General features: G+C 39.8%; 1 protein-coding gene across 2 annotated transcripts in view; it reads right to left on the bottom strand.

Annotated features, from left to right (window-relative positions):
• Positions 1 to 257: 257 nt before the first annotated feature.
• The window catches only part of prkd1 (protein kinase D1), a 65,117-nt gene continuing 44,199 nt past the window's right edge, over positions 258 to 21,175 (bottom strand). The window contains exons 19-21 of one of the 2 annotated variants that reach the window (XM_079691444.1): positions 14,663 to 14,748; positions 13,356 to 13,574; positions 258 to 307 (exon numbers count right to left, since the gene is read on the bottom strand). In XM_079691444.1, coding sequence (XP_079547570.1) covers positions 293 to 307; positions 13,356 to 13,574; positions 14,663 to 14,748 — 320 coding nt within the window. In that variant the 3' untranslated portion in view covers positions 258 to 292. Of the gene's footprint in view, positions 308 to 13,299; positions 13,575 to 14,662; positions 14,749 to 21,175 lie in introns of those variants that run through there. The other variant, XM_079691445.1, reaches the window with a different exon arrangement.

Genomic DNA, 21,175 nt, shown 5'->3' on the forward strand with positions numbered 1-21,175 from the left:
CACACACACACACACACACACACACACACACACACACACACACACACACACACACACACACTTACACAAAGACTCATACCATGGGTAATCACACACACATAGACTTATACAGAAGCAACCGTTAAAACACACACACACACACACACACACACACACACACACACACACACACACACACACACACACACACACACACACACACACACACACACACACACACACACACACACACACACACACAGATGAAACCAGTTGCCTCTCATTGAGCGCCATCTTGTGGCGACATCGACCATCAGAGAAAACAAACCTGCAGAAAGAAGTGGTTGTATTTTATGTTTCTTTTAATGTAAAATAAATAAATGTATTAATTCAATTTAATTACTTAAACATATATATTGATTTTTATTTTATTTCTTTAATTAAATATCTTTGTGAGTCAATGTAATGCAAAGGTTTTTATTGTAACGACACGATCCCACGAGGAACATGATTGAATGTATTTTTAAAGGCATATTTTTTAAGGGTATTTTTGTGTTTTATTCGAAAAACTATGCAACATGATGCTAGATTTTGTGTGTAAAATAATGGGGTTGTATGAATAAAACAGACAAACTAAGACTAAAGCATAATGTTATAGTATTTAAATACTTTGTTCAGAATTGTATGAACATAAATACATGAAAGTCGTGGGTTTACAAAATATTGATTCAATTGATAGCTATAGAGTTGTTATACATATTATAAATGTATAAGTAATAGTCCTAGCATTCTTGTACTTTGTCATACTCATTTCCTGAAGTTTAAAGGTGGTATGTAATTAACTTCAGAAACACTTTTTGTTATATTCCATGGAATGCTCTTAACATCCCGATAGCAATGAATATCTGAAATGCTTTGACAATAAATACATAAAAACATGTCATCTGTGGAAGCCGTGGCGCTGTAAAAAGCACAACCAATCATCTGAGTCGGCCCGGCTAAAGTAACTGGATGGCCTACCTGCCTGTCAGCCTTCAATCTGTGCACAAACTCATCTCGTGCCCTCATTGGTCATGTGCGCGTTCGTGTGTGTTGGAGGAGGGGCTCTGTGAGGAAGTCTGAAGGAAGGGGCAGATATTTTCCGGTTGTGTATTTTCAAATTCTGGCGCACTCGAGCTGGTTTCTCCATTCTTACCTACCCTACCTTTAAGGCAGTTATTGTGGAATAGAATATTTGTAATACTTAAAGCAGTAGTAGTCTTTTAGTATTCAAATTACTCTGCGGTACTCCTTAAAGCTGGTTTGTTATTATTGTTAGTTAAAGTTGCAGAATTGCAGATCTTACAGCAGTAGTAAGCGCACTGCAAAAAGTACTGAAATCATATTTTACCGTACTCTTGTCATGTTAGTCTTAGAAGTAATAATATGGCACTGAAGTTATATAATATGATCAGCAGTAGCATAGTTCTTATAGCAGGAGAAGCAGACTCTTGCTTAAATAATTATTGCAGTACTTGCAGAAGTAGCAACAAACTTAGTTCTGCAAGAAGTCTTGGTAGTACTAATGTTTGTAGTTCGATGTTGTTAGTCTTTTATTTCTTAGTGTAGTGCACTTCAGCATAAATAATAGTAAATGAGTGGTACCAACATCAGTAATATAGCTTGAGAACAATATGTAGGCTAGATTTTTAGCATTTCTACCTCAGTGTCTCCTAACAACACTAACATATTTCGCATTTGTACATCTTGAAATATGTGAAATATGAATATCTGGTGATGAAAAGGCAGTGTTTCCTGTCAGGAGGGATCATGCGGCTGTAATCCGTCAGTCGGTGTTGTTAACTCTCTCCACTTGTCTCTCTAAAGAGCTGCTTTCGCCTCGTCCCCCCCCCCCGAGGCCTTCCCTCTGTCGCCCTGCATTACCATCACCCTGAACTCGGAGATAAAATAGAAAGCTATCAACGAGCGCTGAAAAAAACCCGCTGACATGGAGCTCTCCCTGCAGGCTGCACGCACAGAAACTACACACATGGTCATACTTTTAAGAACCATCCACCTTTTTAGATACAGTTTTCATCAATACATCACAGCTCTCAGATATATACGGAACCTGTCTCTCATTGGCTGAAACACCAAACAGATCATTGCAGCATTACCCATAATCCCCTCTGTTTCAGCCCTGTTTCCAAAGTGCTGATTCTCTGTCTGTTACTTTAGATGAAAATAAGGAGCCCCTCCCCACGCCCCTCTGAGAGACATTTGGTTACAAAGAACTCAATGGAGCTCTAGAGGAGATTCGGGTGATAAGGGGGGAGGGGGGTTACCTTGGTAGCTGATTGGCTAATGGTTACACAAGACAACACATCGTTATGACATCATAAAGTGGCCAAAATCAGAAAAGAAATAGAGAGAATCTTTTTTCCTGGAACTTTGTCTCTTTACAGGGACACATGTTGATGTAGAAGAGACATGAAGAAGAGGGGACACATGTTGATGTAGAAGAGACATGAAGAAGAGGGGACACATGTTGATGTAGAAGAGACATGAAGAAGAGGGGACACATGTTGATGTAGAAGAGACATGGAGAAGAGGGGACACATGTTGATGTAGAAGAGACATGGAGAAGAGGGGACACATGTTGATGTAGAGACATGAAGAAGAGGGGACACGTGTTGATGTAGAAGAGACATGGAGAAGAGGGGACACATGTTGATGTAGAGGAGACATGAAGAAGAGGGGACACGTGTTGATGTAGAAGAGACATGGAGAAGAGGGGACACATGTTGATGTAGAAGAGACATGGAGAAGAGGGGACACATGTTGATGTAGAAGAGACATGAAGAAGAGGGGACACATGTTGATGTAGAGGAGACATGAAGAAGAGGGGACACATGTTGATGTAGAAGAGACATAAAGAAGAGGGGACACATGTTGATGTAGAGGAGACATGAAGAAGAGGGGACACGTGTTGATGTAGAGGAGACATGAAGAAGAGGGGACACGTGTTGATGTAGAAGAGACATGAAGAAGAGGGGACACGTGTTGATGTAGAGGAGACATGAAGAAGAGGGGACACATGTTGATGTAGAAGAGACATGGAGAAGAGGATTTTCATAATAGGTGACCTTTTAATTGAATTAGTTGTTATTTTTCCGATCCTGGGTGGATTGACTTCTTTTGTCTGTATTGAGCAAAATTATGTGTTGCTCTTTTTAAGAACTGGGAGGGGGGTTAGTGTTGTTTTGTTGTTGTTTGACTGCTTTTTTTTTCGGTCTGTGATGCAATTTTTGTTAACTTTTGTGAAAGAAAGTGCTGCGTACTAAATAAATAAATAACGTTTGAAACAGTTTGGAAACTGGAGAAGACGGGTGAAGGCCGAGGAGATACCACAACGGCAAGATGGTTAGCCTAGCTTAGCATAATTCTCTTAAGAACTGTATTTATGACTAATTCAAAGGACTTGTATCGTTATTAGTTACGTTTATGCAGAATTAGTGTATGATACGGAGTACTATTATACTACGTTACTAGAATTGGGTCTAAACTGTAAATAATATATGACTTTATAATGATATAACCCTTGGGAATTAGGCAATCAAAATAACTTATGCATGCCGGCTCTGTTGTGATTGGTCCACCGCTTAGATGTCCCGCCCCTTAGCCTATCACGTACTGTCGAGGTGCTAGCCAATAGATGAGAGTAGCACCTACGTCACTTCCGGGTGAAAATTACGTCCCCGCCCACTTTTTGGGGAAACAACGCTGTCATTTGATTGGCGGTCAATACACATTCTGAAGTTTTTGCCAATCCAATCAGACATTTTTGAAAACCGTGGATTTTTGGATCTTCAAAGAGCCCGATTACGATGGCCAAACAATTACATTAAATCATCACGACAATCGGGCTCGATATATGACAGTAAAAGAAGAGCTCTGTGGCTTCAGGCTTGATCGCCGTTCAAATGACAGCGTTAGTTTCCCCCAAAAGTGGGCGGGGCCGTAAAGTGACGTAGATGTTACTCTCATCTATGGACATCGATCGCCTACTGCTATATTTAATCATATATCGAGCCCGATCGTCGATTTCCAAAGAGTTAATGTAATGTTTGCCTGTCCGGCCATCGTAATCGGGCTCTTTGAAGATCCACAAATCCACGGTTCTCTTACATTTCAGATCGTATTGGCAAAAACTTCAGAATTTTATATTGACCGCCAAACAAATGACAGCTTTGTTTTACCCCTAAAGTGGGCGGAGCCATACTTTTTGCCCAGAAGTGACGCATGTGTTACTCTCATGTATAGAAGCGCGTTTGTAACATAGTGATGTCAGTAGTTACCGGAAGAACAGGATTTCATTGATTTTAGCCTTTCCAGACCGTTTACATGCAATAAAACCTATATAGCACACTAGAGTAAAAGGGAAAATACAAAAAGTATTAAAGTACCTCTTTAAAATAACACAGAAAAGGAATATAATGATTCCATAAGTTTAATCATTATCCGTATTATCTGTCAAACTTACGTCGTATGAGGTTATTTCTGTAACACAAAACAAACACGACAAGTTGATTTTAAAATATCTTTATTTAAACATGATCCAGAAAAAAATACATGTGTAAAGTTCCTGCAGGTAGCAAACACTTTGTGAGCACTTTAGGCAGTTTGTTCAGAGCACAGAGGATTGAAGCCACGTAGAAAACAGTCAAACATTCAGCAACAAGGATACATTCAGAGGAGTCTCCACTAATACTGAGCAGAAGGACGCAGCAAACGGGTCATGTGGCACTTCTTAAAGACCAGGACTTAGCACTCACACAGAGGGGTTACAGGCAGTTTTTACATGAGGCTATACACAGCTTTGAACCTGTGACCTTTCACCTTTCACACACCTGACATCAACCCTAACTTCAAATAACCAAACCCGACATCTTCAGTTGTGTCCATTGACGGTGGATTGTCTGGAGAAAAACTAAATTATAAAAATATAACTAGATTAAGTAATAGAAGTATAGATTCACAACATATCAGTATTTCTGAGAGGTAAATATGGCAAATGTTCAAAAGGTTCTACATTCCCAAATTCAATATCCTTATAAAACGTGACATGTTGGAGACCATTAAAAGGGTTTTTGTATTCTTAGCAACATCACTCTGATGTTACACTCCTTCAAAGCTTGGCCCTAAAATGTGATGCCAAGACATTGGTTTCACGACAGTTGCTGGATGTATTTCGACCAATCAAACTAGATTAGAAACGTCCATCTGCATTTATCTTTTAGCAATAGATCTTCGAGGGTGGCCCTTACCAATCTTTAAAAATGCTAGTTTATATTAAGGGACAAACATGCCCAAAACTCAACACAAGGCTGGATCAACTTCAGATATCAACGTCGAAAGGACGTAGCTCTTGACCAGGGGTGTCAAACTCAAGGCCCGTGGACCAAATACGGCCTGTGACTTCATTTTCTGTGGCCCACAAGAGCTCTGAAAGAATATAATATGTTTATTATATGGTTACATGTCGATTTACAGAAGCACGTTGCCCATAAACTACATGTCCCACAATGCATCTCAAATTTGACTTTTTTCTCAGGATTTGAATTTCTTTCTTCAAAATGTTCCTTTTTTTTTTTTTTAAATGTCACTTCTTTGTTTTGATTTTGACTTTTTTCTCCACAATTTGGCTTTTGTTTTTAAATAATTTTGTGACATTCTCACTTAAGAGACTTGCAATGATTTGCCCTAGACTTCTGCTTTCAGACGTAGTTAATTATGAAGTTATTACCCTATCAGATAATAATCCAATGCAGAGGCAATCATGTAATATAACACATTATTTATATATGTATTTTCATATAGTCTTAAAGTTACAACCAACCCTTTGAGTGCAACCATAATGCTGATGTGCCCCGTGATGAAATTGACTCCCCTACTCTAGACTGTATATGGTAAAGTTACAAGGTTCAGCTTTCCGTGATAATGTGAATCCCTTTGTTTTAAACCATAATTTAGGACACTGTGACCATGGAACCTTAGTAACATAGGATTATAGGAGAATAAAGTGGACCACAGATTGGATTTAAAAGTAAACTGATGCTGAAAGTACATTATGAACTTTCTTGCTGAGAATAAGATGAGATAATCCATACAGCTGCCGTTGTTTGAATAGAAAGAACGCTGACTGAGACCGGGGGAGAGAGCCAGGCTTCGTGCAATAGTTATTGGAAAAATTATAACAATTTTGTTCTGACCTGTTCAAAAAGTTTAAATTGTCAAGTTGCGTGGGACTATTTCTGATTTGGGAGTCGTTACTTCCTGAAGTTTTGTCCTAATGTTAAGCTTTCCAGTTCGTCAAGACCGTCGAATGTTTTCAGAGACACAAAGACCTGATAATCTCAAGACATATCAACCATCAACGGTAGCTTTCTGTTTGGTTGTCATCCCTGGTGTGAACAATCTAATCTAAGAAGCCCTTTATTTATTCACTGGTGGTTCTGATGTCTCCGTAGCATTTAAACATGACTTTTCGTACAAGGAATAATTCAAAATATAATAATTTCTGCTGCCAAACTAGTTTGTCTGAAGTTAAACCACCAGCATTTCTGTCTTCACGTAGTTCTGGCTCCTCATATATACAGATTTTGCCACAACAAATGTAATAAATATATAAATATATATCAATACAATCAAGCATTCGCAGTGGGATGTATCATATTTGATTTTGTATATTATAAATATACATTGCAATGAGGATAACAGGTGTTTCGGCTGATAAAGTTCTCATGGCAAAGTGAGTTTCCTGCATCTTCTGAGTTCATCTTGCAGTTCGAATGCCGAAGAAATCAAAACTTTTCATGTTCTTTTTTCAGAAAGGCTTATTGTTCGTGGGTAAACGAGTAGTACCATCACCTGGTGGCCGATTATAACCCCGTCATTTCTCTTTTTTAGTGTTTTATCATCCTGTTTACACCTTCATTAACAGACCATGTGTTAACAACTCTTATACTTGTCTTCTTTACAATAGATAACACACACACACACACACACACACACACACACACACACACAAGGTTGGACCATTTGTACACACAATTACAATTTCAACAAATGCCTAAAAGTTACCTGTTTACAAAGAAACTTACGCGACATTTAATTTCCAGGTGATTCTGGAAATTCAGATTCAGAGACGACAGAAGCAGTTATCAGCGAGAGAGGCCCAAAGAAGACAAGGCCATGAAGGCTTCAGAGAAACAGCCCTTGTTTGTCAGATCTATGGCGGTACGATAGAGCGATGCAGGGATGACGTATTTACCCAGAAGGTAGCTGCTGGTTCCCTCGACAGAAAAAAAGCTACAGGATTTCTCCAGAGGATTTTGGAAAAGGTCAAGGTCTCTAGCGGAGAATACAGAATTTTGCAAATATGCAACTGCTTGTGTTAATAATTGCACGTTTTCACTGCTCATATACAGTGGGGCAAAAAAGTATTTAGTCAGCCACCAATTGTGCAAGTTCTCCCACTTAAAAAGATGAGGCCTGTGATTTTCATCCTAGGTATACCTCAACTATGAGAGACAGAAAGAGAGAGACATTTTTTTTTTTTTTCCACCATAATTTGCAAATAAATTATTTAAAAATCAGACAATGTGATTTTCTGGATTTTTTTGTCTCATTTTGTCTCTCATAGTTGAGGTGTACCTAGGATGAAAGTTACAGGCTTCTCTCATCTTTTTAAGTGGGAGAACTTGCACAATTAGTGGCTGACTAAATACTTTTTTGCCCCACTGTAAATGCGGTGTGAGGGCTACAAGCCTCACAAACGAACACGCATCCTAAAGGTTATGCTTTTGTTTACATCAGACATACACATTGATTTGAACCAGCTTTATTTTGCTAGATTGAGTGCACGCATTCTTGCTTAAAATATATATTGTTAATTGTGTTGTGTGTAAACCTGTTGTCAGTGTTTTAGAGCTCACCTTGCTCCTGGCAAAAGACTGAGCTGATGGAAAACACCTGCCTTTATAGATGTGTCAGCTAATTGGACTACGCCATTCCTCTCAAACCCTGAGGGGTGTTTAAAGAGGCCACTCCATTTAAGCCACCCCTTTTTAGAGCTTCTTCCCCCTGCATGCGACAATGGACTGGCCAGTAGGGCTATAAGTCCCTGCAGTGTGGAGATGACAGGGGGGGGGGTATGTGAGTTGCTCTTGGACAGAAGAGCACACAGGATGTCACCCATTTTTGTGATGTTTTGATTATCCCTTAAATGCTAGATTGTGTCTGTTTTCATCTACACCTTTTTGTTTCAAACCTAATTGATTTGATTACCCATCCTAAAATTGGGTAAATAAAATCTTTATTTTTGCACCTCAACCTGCATTCCTGATTTGTGCGTACCCTGGTCCTACACATGCGGGTTCGGGTCGGGTTGCGGAACTAATTGGCAATATGTGCGGGGGGGCGGGTTCGGTTCTTGAAAATCAGACCCGTGCTCTGAATGACGTACAACGCTCTCCACGACTTCTGTAGTCCTATTCAGGCACTTGGTAACAACCATCGTTTTTCAGACACGTCCACTCTTCAGAGATCACCAGTGGGGTCACGGCTGATGGATTTAATGTCGTAGAACAAAACGTGATCCGTCTCTTCAATGAGTCTCAACCACAGACCTCATTTCCAGATATCTTCCAAAACCCTACGGAGAGATCCCATTGGCTCTGAGACCAGGGAACAGGAAGTGGATAAAAGCTGACTCACTTCTGGGTTTTAGGACTCGTTCCTGCACCACTCTATAATAATAAAATAAGCCGTATACACGCTGTTCTTCTTTGTCTCTGTATGGGAGTGGCTCAAAATGTTGCAGTTCAACTTGTTTATGGTAAACAGAAGTCTTGCAGAGCGTGACGGAGGCCTTTTGTGAACCGTTACCGTCCACTGAGCAGCACAAAGGCCAAAACGCTATACATCTTTTAAATGAATCTGCAGTGATCATTACAGCCGCCCACACTGTGCTCTGGTGGAAAATGACTGTGGGAGGAACATGGACGAATTAAATACATTTTAAATGCTCAAGTGCCAAAGTATCAAATGATTTGGACAACATCTTGAAGTCATGGTTTATGATGCAAATCCAGACGAACAAAACCTTTCAAATGTTCAGTTTTTACTGCATGGATGTTATCTACTGAACTTAACAAGCCTCAATTCCCATTTCTTATTAAATATCTGTTCTGCGATTCCTTTAAAAGTTGCAAACCTCCAATTATTTATGTCTAAACATTTAGATTTCTAATCATTTCTGTCGTTTTGCTGTAGCAACACTTGCATTTCCACTCTGGGGATCAGATATCTTATTAATATGATGATTACAAAATAACTAGCTTATTCCATTTTGGACAACTGACCTTCGAATTTTTTCTAAAGTCTGTCCTTTCAATTTTGAGTCCACGTGATATTTAGCATTAACATCTACTTTGCCTCTATAAGCATTTTGATTAACTTTGCAATTAAAATCCAAAAGTTAAGTTATGACCTTTTACGGCCCGTACGGTTGAAGCTTCAACGCTTCTGCCCGTTCACTTTGAATGGGGTGACGTCACGCTTTGCCAAACTGCATTGTGGTTCCGTCGCTTTGTTGAGCAATGTTCAACTTTTGAAGCTTCGACGGATCGTCAGCCAATCAAATCACATGCCAGTACAAGCTCTAGCCAATCAAACCGCGTGCTTGTGTGTCCGGGCGGGAGATTCATGTGATTGGTTGTTGGTCGAGTTTCAGACACGCCCACCGGCAAGCTTCAACGCACGCCGCCGTGTGGACGCTGTGTTAAAGTTCTGATATCTATTTGCCGCTGTTAGCTAGCAGACTGCTAAACTGACCCGATACAATTAACAGTGGCTTCTTTTTTAAACCAATCAAAGGTGAACGTAAGTTAAATAGTTGTATTTGTATAGTGCAGTATCCACCGCACCTGCAACCCCTTCTGGTCCCGCAACTTGTTCTACTTAGTTAAGATGTCCATTGGTAAATGTGAGAAGTTTCCAATTGCATACTAAACATTTTGAACATTATTTACCCATAACAATGCAAATCTAAGTACATAGGTATGCAGATTGAGACACAGCAGGGCAGCATGTTGAAAAAACATGCTATTTAGCTAGCATTAGCTTAAAAAATGTATATTGATAAATGGTAGTCACTTGATGTTCAACCGAAAGCCATTTAAGATATCCAACATCCAAAAGGCTGAATTATGGAATAAAGACTATACGGTAATCTCGAGGTGAGACTTTGTTCTTGAAGCGACTTCCCATACAAAGACAGAACAGTGTGTATTTGGGCTTTTTGTACAGTAAACGTGCTGAAAAACAACATGTATTCTGGCTACGTAGCATTCAGGCTAACTTCCTGTCCAACTGAAAATAACACGCACACAATGCCGTATGTTTTTTTTTAAAGCACATGTTTTCCACTTTTTCTCAAACTGATGGTAGTAACCGTTTGGTAACCGTGGAATAATCCATACTGTGTGAAAGGCAGCTATTTTGTTGTTAAGCCACAGTTGGCAACACCCACAGAAAAGAGAGCAATAGACGGCCTTAAAACGAAATATCCGTATTTGCTGGCACTCTTGTTTTTCTTTTTTTTTAAGCAATTAAGGATTTTAATTCCAAAATGCTACAAATACGTTCTGATAGACACAAAAAAATACATGAAAAATGCAATACTTGTAAAGAAAAACACATTTATAGCTTTGAGTCATTACACATCACGCTAAGAAATAATACTTGTTGTCCTGGCTCAAGATAAACCCTTTATTTTTGTGCGATTTAGACCCTAACCCAACCCTGTAACTACCATTATTCTCAATGTTGATTAATGTATATATAATTGTATTGATCAAGCATTTAAATATATAGATGAGAGTAACACATGCGTCACTTTCGGGTGAAATTACGACCCAGCTAACGTTTTGGGGGAAAAAACATTTGCTGTCATTTCAATTGCGGGCAAAATAAAAAGTTTTCGGCACAGATTACATAAAACAATTAAGAAGACTTCGCTTTTTTAATCTATAAGAAGCCCAATTATGATGGTCAGACAGGCCAAAAATGTCACTGGACATCGATGACCTGCGAAGATTATAGTTTGATTAAAATAAAGCAGACTGACACTAAAACTGAGATTTCTGAGTTTCTTTTCCTTTCCTTTTTTTATGTAGAGGAAGTAAAGAAACCGTAACTCTGGATGTATTTATTGCTGGAAGTTCAGCAGCTTTAAGACATGAAGAAACTATTATTTTTACAAGTGGATGGGGCCGTCATTTTGCCAGGTAGTGACGTTTGTGTTTCTGTTATATTCTACGTAAGCAAGGGAGCACATAACTTTCCCAGTGAGGCACTCAGATGAGTACCAGCAGTCAGTGTTTGGTACTCCAACTTCTGGCCCCACATAAAGTTATGTGATGAAACCCTCTGTGTCGCGAACGCCGCCGCCACCGCTGCCGCCGACGGGGGGGGGGGAGCGGGGGGCTAGTGGAGTACTTCGGTGAGCGCGCCGTGAACGTTGTGATCAGCTGATTTTGCGCAGTGCTCCAGTGTGTGCGCGGGACGTACTTTTGGACCAATTCCGTTGTACAGACCGACGTTAACAGCAGCCCCGTCTGTACACAACGGAGGCCGAGGCCGTTTCTCAATGTCGAGTAAACCTGCAGCAGAGCCACTATTTCAAGTATACTACGTCATCGAGTAGCTCTGCAGCAGGTATACTCGACATTGATAAACGGCCCGTCTCTGGAAAAGCTTCACAAGTACGTCGGTAAACAAAGGCGCTTAGTGACACAAGTGACGCTACGCATTTCAGATTTTTGCCGCACGTGCGTACCAGTTATGTGCACCCCTGTATATAAAGTCAAATCTTCTTGTCCTTATTCTAAGAAAGCTGTATGATGGCAGAGACTTATATAAATGATGTGTCTCATTTAAAGCTGTGTTTTCATTATCATCAGTGCAAGGTCTGTAGAAAAATGATGATTTTATAAGAGGCGTAAACTAGAGAGTTTCTCCAATCTATGTGAAAGCTGCTTCATCACAGCATCTTTATTTGTGATTGTCTAAAAGAAGTGCAGATTTCTGATCAATAAGTCATGACTCAGGTCTGAAAACTATATAAGAGCATTGCAATCAGAAAAGACGAATAATATGTTTTAATTTGTAATTATGACTCAGCATTTTTTAGGAGATGAAACCCTTGTATTGTAATTACAAAGTAAGGAGTTTTTTTATTAATATAAATCATAACATTATCAGTAGAAGTTTTGGTGATAACAAAACTGTACTAATATGGGATCAAAACATTCAAAATCACAAATTGGGATTAATAAAGTACATTTTATAACATACTTTAGTTACGAGTTAATTTCCTATTTACGATCAAATTACCTTGAAAGGACAAGAAGTTCGTATTTACAAAATAAAAAATTGTAATTACTAAAAGAGGATGACATAATAACAAAACAATTGTCAAAATGAGAATACTTTAATGTGGTGAAGGCAAAACAAGAGATATTTATCTGATTATAAAATGCTTGGTCATAATTACCTGATGTTTTAGTTTGTAGTCAACGCAATGTGCTTCCCTAATATCTCCTATCAACCAAATGCACTTACTTAATAGCATGATAGGAGACCTTTAAATCATGTTCCATTAGAGACACTACATACTGATATACACCTGATCATCAGCAGGAGAGGACTCTTTAAACTAGAGACACTACATACTGATATACACCTGAACATCAGCAGGAGAGGACTCTTTAAAGTAGAGACACTACATACTGATATCCACCTGAACATTAGCAGGAGAGGACTCTTTAAAGTAGAGATACTACATACTGATATACACCTGAACATCAGCAGGAGAGGACTCTTTAAAGTAGAGACACTACATACTGATATACACCTGAACATCAGCAGGAGAGGACTCTTTAAAGTAGAGACAATACATACTGATATACACCTGAACATCAGCAGGAGAGGACTCTTTAAAGTAGAGACAATACATACTGATATACACCTGAACATCAGCAGGAGAGGACTCTTTAAAGTAGAGACACTACATACTGATATACACCTGAACATCAGCAGAAGAGGACTCTTTAAAGTAGAGACACTACATACTGATATACACCTGAACATCAGCAGGAGAGGACTCTTTAAAGTAGAGACACTACATACTGATATACACCTGAACATCACCCATGATGCCTAATAATAGCATGATACGAGATCTTTAATGTTGTGCTTTTTTTGTTGTTCTCTTGTTGTTTTGTTGATGTTTCTTCTCTCAGATGGGACCCCCCCTCTCAGAGTTCACTGACCCTCTCGCTCAGGGTCTCCAGCTCTTCCTCCTGGTGGTCCTGGTACCGCTCCAGCTTCTGAGCGCCCTCACTGCGGGGCCCATTCAGCAGGTGGGGGGGGTAGTCCAGGCCGCTCAGCTGGGCGTGGTGGTGCCAGCGCAGGTCGTCACTCTCGTGGGTCACGTAGCGCTCGTTCATCCGCGACTCCAGACTCCTCACGTCCAGCCACATCTGGTAGTCCTGGGGGGGGGGGAAGTATTGGGACGTTTACATGTCTGGATATGTGTCTTTTTGATTTAAAACGTGTTAAAGGTCACCGATTATGCAAAATCCACTTTTTTACAGTATAATAGGGGACCTTCCATCTGTCCAATGTTTTGCTTTAATGTTTGATGAAATCTTTGAGCAGATTTTTAACAGGTAGAGCAGTTTTGAATTTTAAAGCTGTGGACAAAAATGTGTACCAGGTAGTATTGCAATACTGTAGAATAGACAAAATCACAGATGTAAATAACTAAATACAATATATACACCAACCTCCATCCTTAGACCCTTGATTTAAGGAAAGGAGATTTGGGGCAAACATATTGACAAAAGGCAAACTGATCAAACAAGTAACTTCATATTATTACATATTATATTATATACTAAGTCTTTTCTGTATCTTCTGTGACATTTACATTTCTGGATATGTGTCTTTTTGATTTAAAATGTGTTAATGTTTGCAGTGTGAACTCATCCATCCATCTGTCCAATGTTTTGGTTTGATGTATGAGAGGATGAACCATAATGCTTTCCTGTATCAGCACATTCAGGGAATTGTCTTTCTAAAAAAAAACAGATAGCTCAGATGTGATCATGTGACCCAAGTATGGACGATCAGTCCTGTGATACGAGGTGGTGTTGTGTTGGGCGAGGAAAAATCGAAACCTCAAACTCTGTTTTCAAAGCCAGGAAAGAACAGACGCTCAAGAAGTTTGGTTCATTTGGACTTCAATCATAAGAACACATTCAGACAAAACTTTATAAAAACTGCAAAAATCAAACAAATCAAAATGACTCCAAAAATGTTAAATAGTTTAAAGTTAGGCCTTAGTCTACTGTCACATCGCTTATCTTTTCTGTAACACTTCCTGTTTCCTTAAATGTAGTACAAACACAAATATATAGTTCTTACCATTGAGTTAGCTGATTTAGCTTCGTCTCATTTGTTCTTTCATCGTGATACTGGGGCAATGGACAGTTTTCATATATCTCTCTCTGTGGTTTTTTCCTTCCTTTTCACATAATAAACATATGAATAAACTAATATGAAATCAAAGTCCTACCTGTAACCAGGGGTGACTGAGGGTCTTGTCCACACTGTACCTCTTCCTCATCTTCACCTGCAGAAGGTTGTTAATCAGGTCAATCGCTGCAAAAAAGAATAGAAAAGAAGCACGTAAGAAGAAGTGAGAAAACGCCGAGTTGAAGTGGAGAAGGAGGAGGAGGAAAATCCAACAATTAAATCAATCAAACTGACTCCAAACATTTACTTTTCTGGTATAGATTGTTTAAAAGTTAGGCCTTTTATATTGTGTCTCTTTTTATCCGTTTTTTATTTATTTATTTTTTAATTTTTTTTTTGTATTTTTTTTTTTCTGTCTTTGTATACATGTATGTATGTACGTACGAGGTGTATGTGTACATGTGTGTGGGTATGTACACACATGTATGTGTATATGTGGGTATACATATGCGAGTATATGGGTACATGTATTAATGTTACTATTCTTTATTTCCTTATCTATTAATTTTCTTTTAATATTATCTTCTACATTTCTTTACTGTTACCTATACATGTATCTATTTATTTAGTTAGTTATTTAATTTACTAGCTAGGACCGGGAGGGGGGGAAAGGAAAAAAAAAAATATATATATCGTCTGTATAAACTCATTGTGCCTGACTCAAAAAAAAAAATTACAAAAAAAAAAAAAAGTTAGGCCTTATGAAGGAGGAGGAAAGGAGGATGAGGAAAGGAGGAAGAGGAGAAGCAAAGACGGAAGGGAAGTTTAGGAACTTTTCGGTTAAAAAAAGGGGACAAAGTTTGCAAACGTACGTCTTTATGGACCCTGGAAGTTCATCTACCTTTTGTACAGAAAGTTTAATGAGGAGGCTCAAACTTTCAGGACAAAGGAACAATTTTGAACACTTGGTGGCGGGGTTTGGCTGCACCGGGTGTATACAAGGGGTCATAGGTGACAGGAGAGGACAAGGACACAGGAGGGAGAGCACACCAACGTTTTAAGGAAGAGAAAGAATGGAGGAAAGAAGGAGGAAGAGCAGAGAGAATACAAATTAGAGGACGAGGAGAAGCAAAGAAGGAAGGGATGTTTAGGAACTTTGCCGTTAAGTTTTTAGGATGGAGGGAAGAAGTATGAGAAGTACAGAAGAAGAGATGAAACAATGTGTGCAACAAACAAAGTGAAAGAATGAGCAACAGAGAAGAAGAAGAAGAAGAAGAAGAAGAAGAAGAAGAAGAAGAAGAAGAAGAAGAAGAAGAAGGAGGAAGGGAAGGAGAAGCAAAGAAGAAAGGGAAGTTTAGGAACTTTGCAGTTAAAAAAACAGTTTTTTAGGATGAGAAAGAATGGAAGAAAGAAGTAGAAGAAGAAGAGGAGGAGGAGGAGGAGGAGGAGGGGGGGGGGGCGAGGAGGAGGAGGAGGAGGAGGGGGAGGATGAGGAGGGGGAGGTGGAGGAGGAGGATGTGGGTTCGGGGCTCACGCTGCGAGGGGCCGTTCGGGGCTAATGAGCAAAGCTAACATGATGTTAACATTGTTTCAGGGTCAGCGGTCTGAACAGCTCGGGGTCTCGGGGCCCCTCAGGCCTACGGGGCCTCCATCTTCTGCCATTATGCACATGAATGGAGCTGCTCATGAAAAAAACCCCATCTGTCCGTCTAAAACTCTCTGAAACCCTATAAAACTCTCTAGAACTCTCTAGAACTCTCTGAAACTCTCTGAAACTCTCTGAAACTCTCTAGAACTCTCTGAAACTCTCTAGAACTCTCTGAAACTCTCTGGAACTCTCTAGAACTCTCTGGAACTCTGTGAAACTCTCTGAAACTCTCTAGAACTCTCTGGAACTCTCTGAAACTCTCTAGAACTCTCTGAAACTCTCTGAAACTCTCTAGAACTCTCTGAAACTCTCTGGAACTCTCTAGAACTCTCTGGAACTCTCTAGAACTCTCTGAAACTCTCTGAAACTCTCTAGAACTCTCTGAAACTCTCTGGAACTCTCTAGAACTCTCTGGAACTCTCTGAAACTCTCTGGAACTCTCTGAAACTCTCTAGAACTCTCTGAAACTCTCTAGAACTCTCTGAAACTCTCTGGAACTCTCTAGAACTCTCTGGAACTCTCTGAAACTCTCTGGAACTCTCTGGAACTCTCTAGAACTCTCTGAAACTCTATGAAACTCTCTAGAACTCTCTGAAACTCTCTGGAACTCTCTAGAACTCTCTGGAACTCTCTGAAACTCTCTGGAACTCTCTAGAACTCTCCTGAACTCTCGGAAACTCTCGGAAACTCTCTAAAACTCTCTAGAACTCTCTATAACTCTCTGGAACTCTCTGAAACTCTCTGGAACTCTCTAGAACTCTCTGGAACTCTCTGAAACTCTCTGGAACTCTCTAGAACTCTCTGGAACTCTCTGAAACTCTCTGGAACTCTCTGAAACTCTCTAGAACTCTCCTGAACTCTCGGAAACTCTCGGAAACTCTCTGAAACTCTCTAGAACTCTCTGAAACTCTATGAAACTCTCTATAACTCTCTGAAACTCTCTGGAACTCTCTGAAACTCTCTAGAACTCTCTGAAACTCTCTATAACTCTCTATAACTCTCTATAACTCTCTGGAACTCTCTGAAACTCTCTGGAACTCTCTATAACTCTCTATAACTCTCTGGAACTCTCTGGAACTCTCTGGAACTCTCTGGAACTCTCTGGAACTCTCTGAAACTCTCTGGAACTCTCTATAACTCTCTATAACTCTCTATAACTCTCTGGAACTCTCTGAAACTCTCTGGAACTCTCTGGAACTCTCTGGAACTCTCTATAACTCTCTGAAACTCTCTGGAACTCTCTGGAACTCTCTGAAACTCTCTGGAACTCTCTGGAACTCTCTGAAACTCTCTGGAACTCTCTAGAACTCTCTGAAACTCTCTGGAACTTTCTAGAACTCTCTAGAACTCTCTGAAACTCTCTGGAACTCTCTAGAACTCTCTGAAACCCTCTGGAACTCTCTGGAACTCTCTGAAACTCTCTGAAACTCTCTGGAACTCTCTAGAACTCTCTGAAACTCTCTAGAACTCTCTGAAACTCTCTGAAACTCTCTGGAACTCTCTAGAACTCTCTGAAACTCTCTGAAACTCTCTGGAACTTTCTAGAACTCTCTAGAACTCTCTGGAACTCTCTGGAACTCTCTGGAACTCTCTGGAACTCTCTAGAACTCTCTGAAACTCTCTGAAACTCTCTGGAACTTTCTAGAACTCTCTAGAACTCTCTGAAACTCTCTGGAACTCTCTAGAACTCTCTGAAACTTTCTGAAACTCTCTGGAACTCTCTAGAACTCTCTGAAACTCTCTGGAACTCTCTAGAACTCTCTGGAACTCTCTGGAACTCTCTAGAACTCTCTGAAACTCTCTGAAACTCTCTGGAACTCTCTAGAACTCTCTAGAACTCTCTGAAACTCTCTGGAACTCTCTAGAACTCTCTGAAACTCTCTGAAACTCTCTGGAACTTTCTAGAACTCTCTAGAACTCTCTGAAACTCTCTGGAACTCTCTGGAACTCTCTGGAACTCTCTAGAACTCTCTGAAACTCTCTGAAACTCTCTGGAACTTTCTAGAACTCTCTAGAACTCTCTGAAACTCTCTGGAACTCTCTATAACTCTCTGAAACTCTCTATAACTCTCTGAAACTCTCTGGAACTCTCTGGAACTCTCTGGAACTCTCTGGAACTCTCTTAGGTCTCATTCATACCTATAGTCCGCTTCTGTGGTGCGCACCAGACCACAGTTTGTTACATTGTTCAATTTTTCAGAAGGTTCGATTTGCGTTCACATGGCAAAACTCAAACGGACTATAAACTTTAAACACAAGTCATGTGCACGGAAATGCTGTTCAACCATTGGTCAGACATTAAGGGGTTAAAAACGCAAATCCCGGCAATTTCTACCGGAGCCTCCGCCATGGAGCATCGGCAGGTTATTCTCATGCTGCTGTTAATCTGGAGATCAACAGACACTAGCGGCCCGCGCATATGATTATATAATCAGACAACGTCCGTTAAAAAACATTATAACACATATAATGAGAGACGTTCTGCAGTCAGGAGGGCGTTTCACCGACGACAGGTGTTCTTACTTTTATGTAGCTGATGGAGAATTTCTACTTTACACTGTTCAACACTTCATTCTGCTTCACTCTTTCGCTAAAGATTTGGAAGACATCCGCGTTCTTGTGACTCGTAAATACTACGCTTCCTATGTTTTGGTGCGGACTGCGTTCACACCAGCGATGAACCGCTCCAGAGTTCACCAGCAAGCGGTCCGAGACCACCTCTTTGAGGCGGACCAGAGTCCGGTTGTTTAGTTCACTTCAGAGGTCTCGGACTGCGTTCACACCGACCCGAACGAACCAAGCGGCTAAACGCACCAGGGTTCGATTCAACCGGACTATACAAGGCTGGTGTGAATGCGCCCTGGAACTCTCTGAAACTCTCTTTCCCAAAAAGTACCCACCGCTTCTCAAGGGGTGTTTCTCTCAGATATTTCTCCCCTCTCTCATTAGGCAAGGCAAGGCAAGTTTATTAATTCACCACCTTGGAACACAAGGCAAATCAAAGTGCGTTACAAAAATGAAAGACATGAAGACAATGAATTACTCTTTTCAGAGAAGTCACATGACCAACCAATAATACTAAAGCAGCGGTCGAGGGACGGCTTTCAGACTCAGATTTCATGGGGATTATAAAAAATGTTTACTGATGCATTTTGTATTGTTGGAAAGTAATTAAGCAGATTAATTCAAGTACAATTATTTACTTGAGTATTTCCAATTAATGTCAAACTTGACACTTTTACTCCAAAACATTTACAAGGGACATCATTTATTTGTTCTCCATCCACAGCTTTAGTTACTTTTCTAGTTTTTGCATTAAAACATGATTAACTTGTCAGGCTATCCAACTCCTGTCTGCTTGTCAGTTTTTTTTAAAAATTCTAATTATTTGACGTCTATGTTTCTTGTAGTTATTTAATTGCTCTTTTTACTGCACTGTTCGTGTACAGTTGTATTATTATTGCATCTTTGTAACTCTGGTACAACCATTTCCTTCGGGATAAATAAAGTCTTATCTTATCTCAAGTTTATCTGTGTTTCTCCAGGTCCAACAATGCTAACTCTAAACTCATGTTCAGTCATTATTGAGGTTTGAAAAATAGATTTTTCCTAACGCTACATATTGTGTATTAATTCCAGTTTGACGCTGAAACCGAAACCACTTCCTGTTTGAATCTGAACACAATTTCTCTCACTGGTGATTTAAGCTATTCTTATTAAACCATTGCTCAAAAGGATTCTGGTCTCTTTCTGCCTTTTCAAATCTCAGTTTGGTTCAACCATTGTTGAGCTCGTCATGCAGAACACCACCGTTTATAAAGAGGACTTTGTCCCACCTAAAAGCACGAAAGACCATTCAATCGGTTAGAGTCATGTGGTTTAATGCAATCAAGTGTTGAGCATTAGATTCAAAATGTTCTACTCAGTATATTGAATCATAAACTTGGATAAAAACAACATAATTGACGGACTATTCTATTCTCTGCCCAAACTGCCTCATGTTACATCTTTTTGTGATAATATTCCGTCTATGATCATATCTTTGCAGCATTGTGATCATAAACCAGACTTCTTTATCCAAGTGTTCCCATTATGAAACTTCCTGTTACGAGTCGTGTTTGTGGGCAGAAGGAAACATGAGTTCTGTGACAGGATCCATTTAAAGTGTCTTCTCTCTGAGCGATCTTTGAAAATGCAGATTTGTTGACGCACAAAGAGTTTATCCTCTGACATTTATTCACAGGAAACGTCTTTCTTTCAACGTTTATTCTGAAGTTGCTATAGTGGGATGAGGAGGTGGACGAAAGGTTAACGGCACTTCGGGAGAAACGAGCCGAGGAGAGTGAGTCAGGCGGATTTAAATCTGTCTCGTAGTCAACGGGGCCATTCCAGACAACATTTATAGACAATGACGAAAACAGAATGAGTCACGAAACACCAGAGAGACTTCAGAGGAAACCTGAAGGAGGAGGAAATAATAACCTGAAGATAGAAGATGAGGAATAAGCACCAAATCACAGAGAGGTGGAACAAAGCGTTACATGGCAGAAAGGAAGGTTTAACACTATGTATTTGTGCTGGTAGAGGAAGGCCGATGTATGGTTTTAATACAAAATAACCCTATGCAGCAACTCCATGTGTGTTTTCACAGAAACACAATGTACCAGAGTTATCTGCTTGAAAACGTCAACTTGGGAAGACGCAGTTTATAGTTTCATCTTTCCAAAAGGTTCTTTTTTTGTTTTTGAGGTGGGAAAAGTACTCAGATCTTGAGTACAAGTAGAAGTACTCAGATCTGGTACTTGAGTACAAGTAGAAGTACTCAGATCTGGTACCTGAGTAAAGTAGAAGTACTCAGATCTGGTACTTGAGTACAAGTAGAAGTACTCAGATCTTGTTCTTGAGTAGAAGTAGAAGTACTCAGAGTAACTTTGAGTAAAGTAGAAGTACTCAGATCTTGGACTT

This window comes from Notothenia rossii, assembly GCF_949606895.1.
Source record: "Notothenia rossii genome assembly, chromosome: 7".
NCBI classification, from domain to species: Eukaryota; Metazoa; Chordata; class Actinopteri; order Perciformes; family Nototheniidae; genus Notothenia; species Notothenia rossii.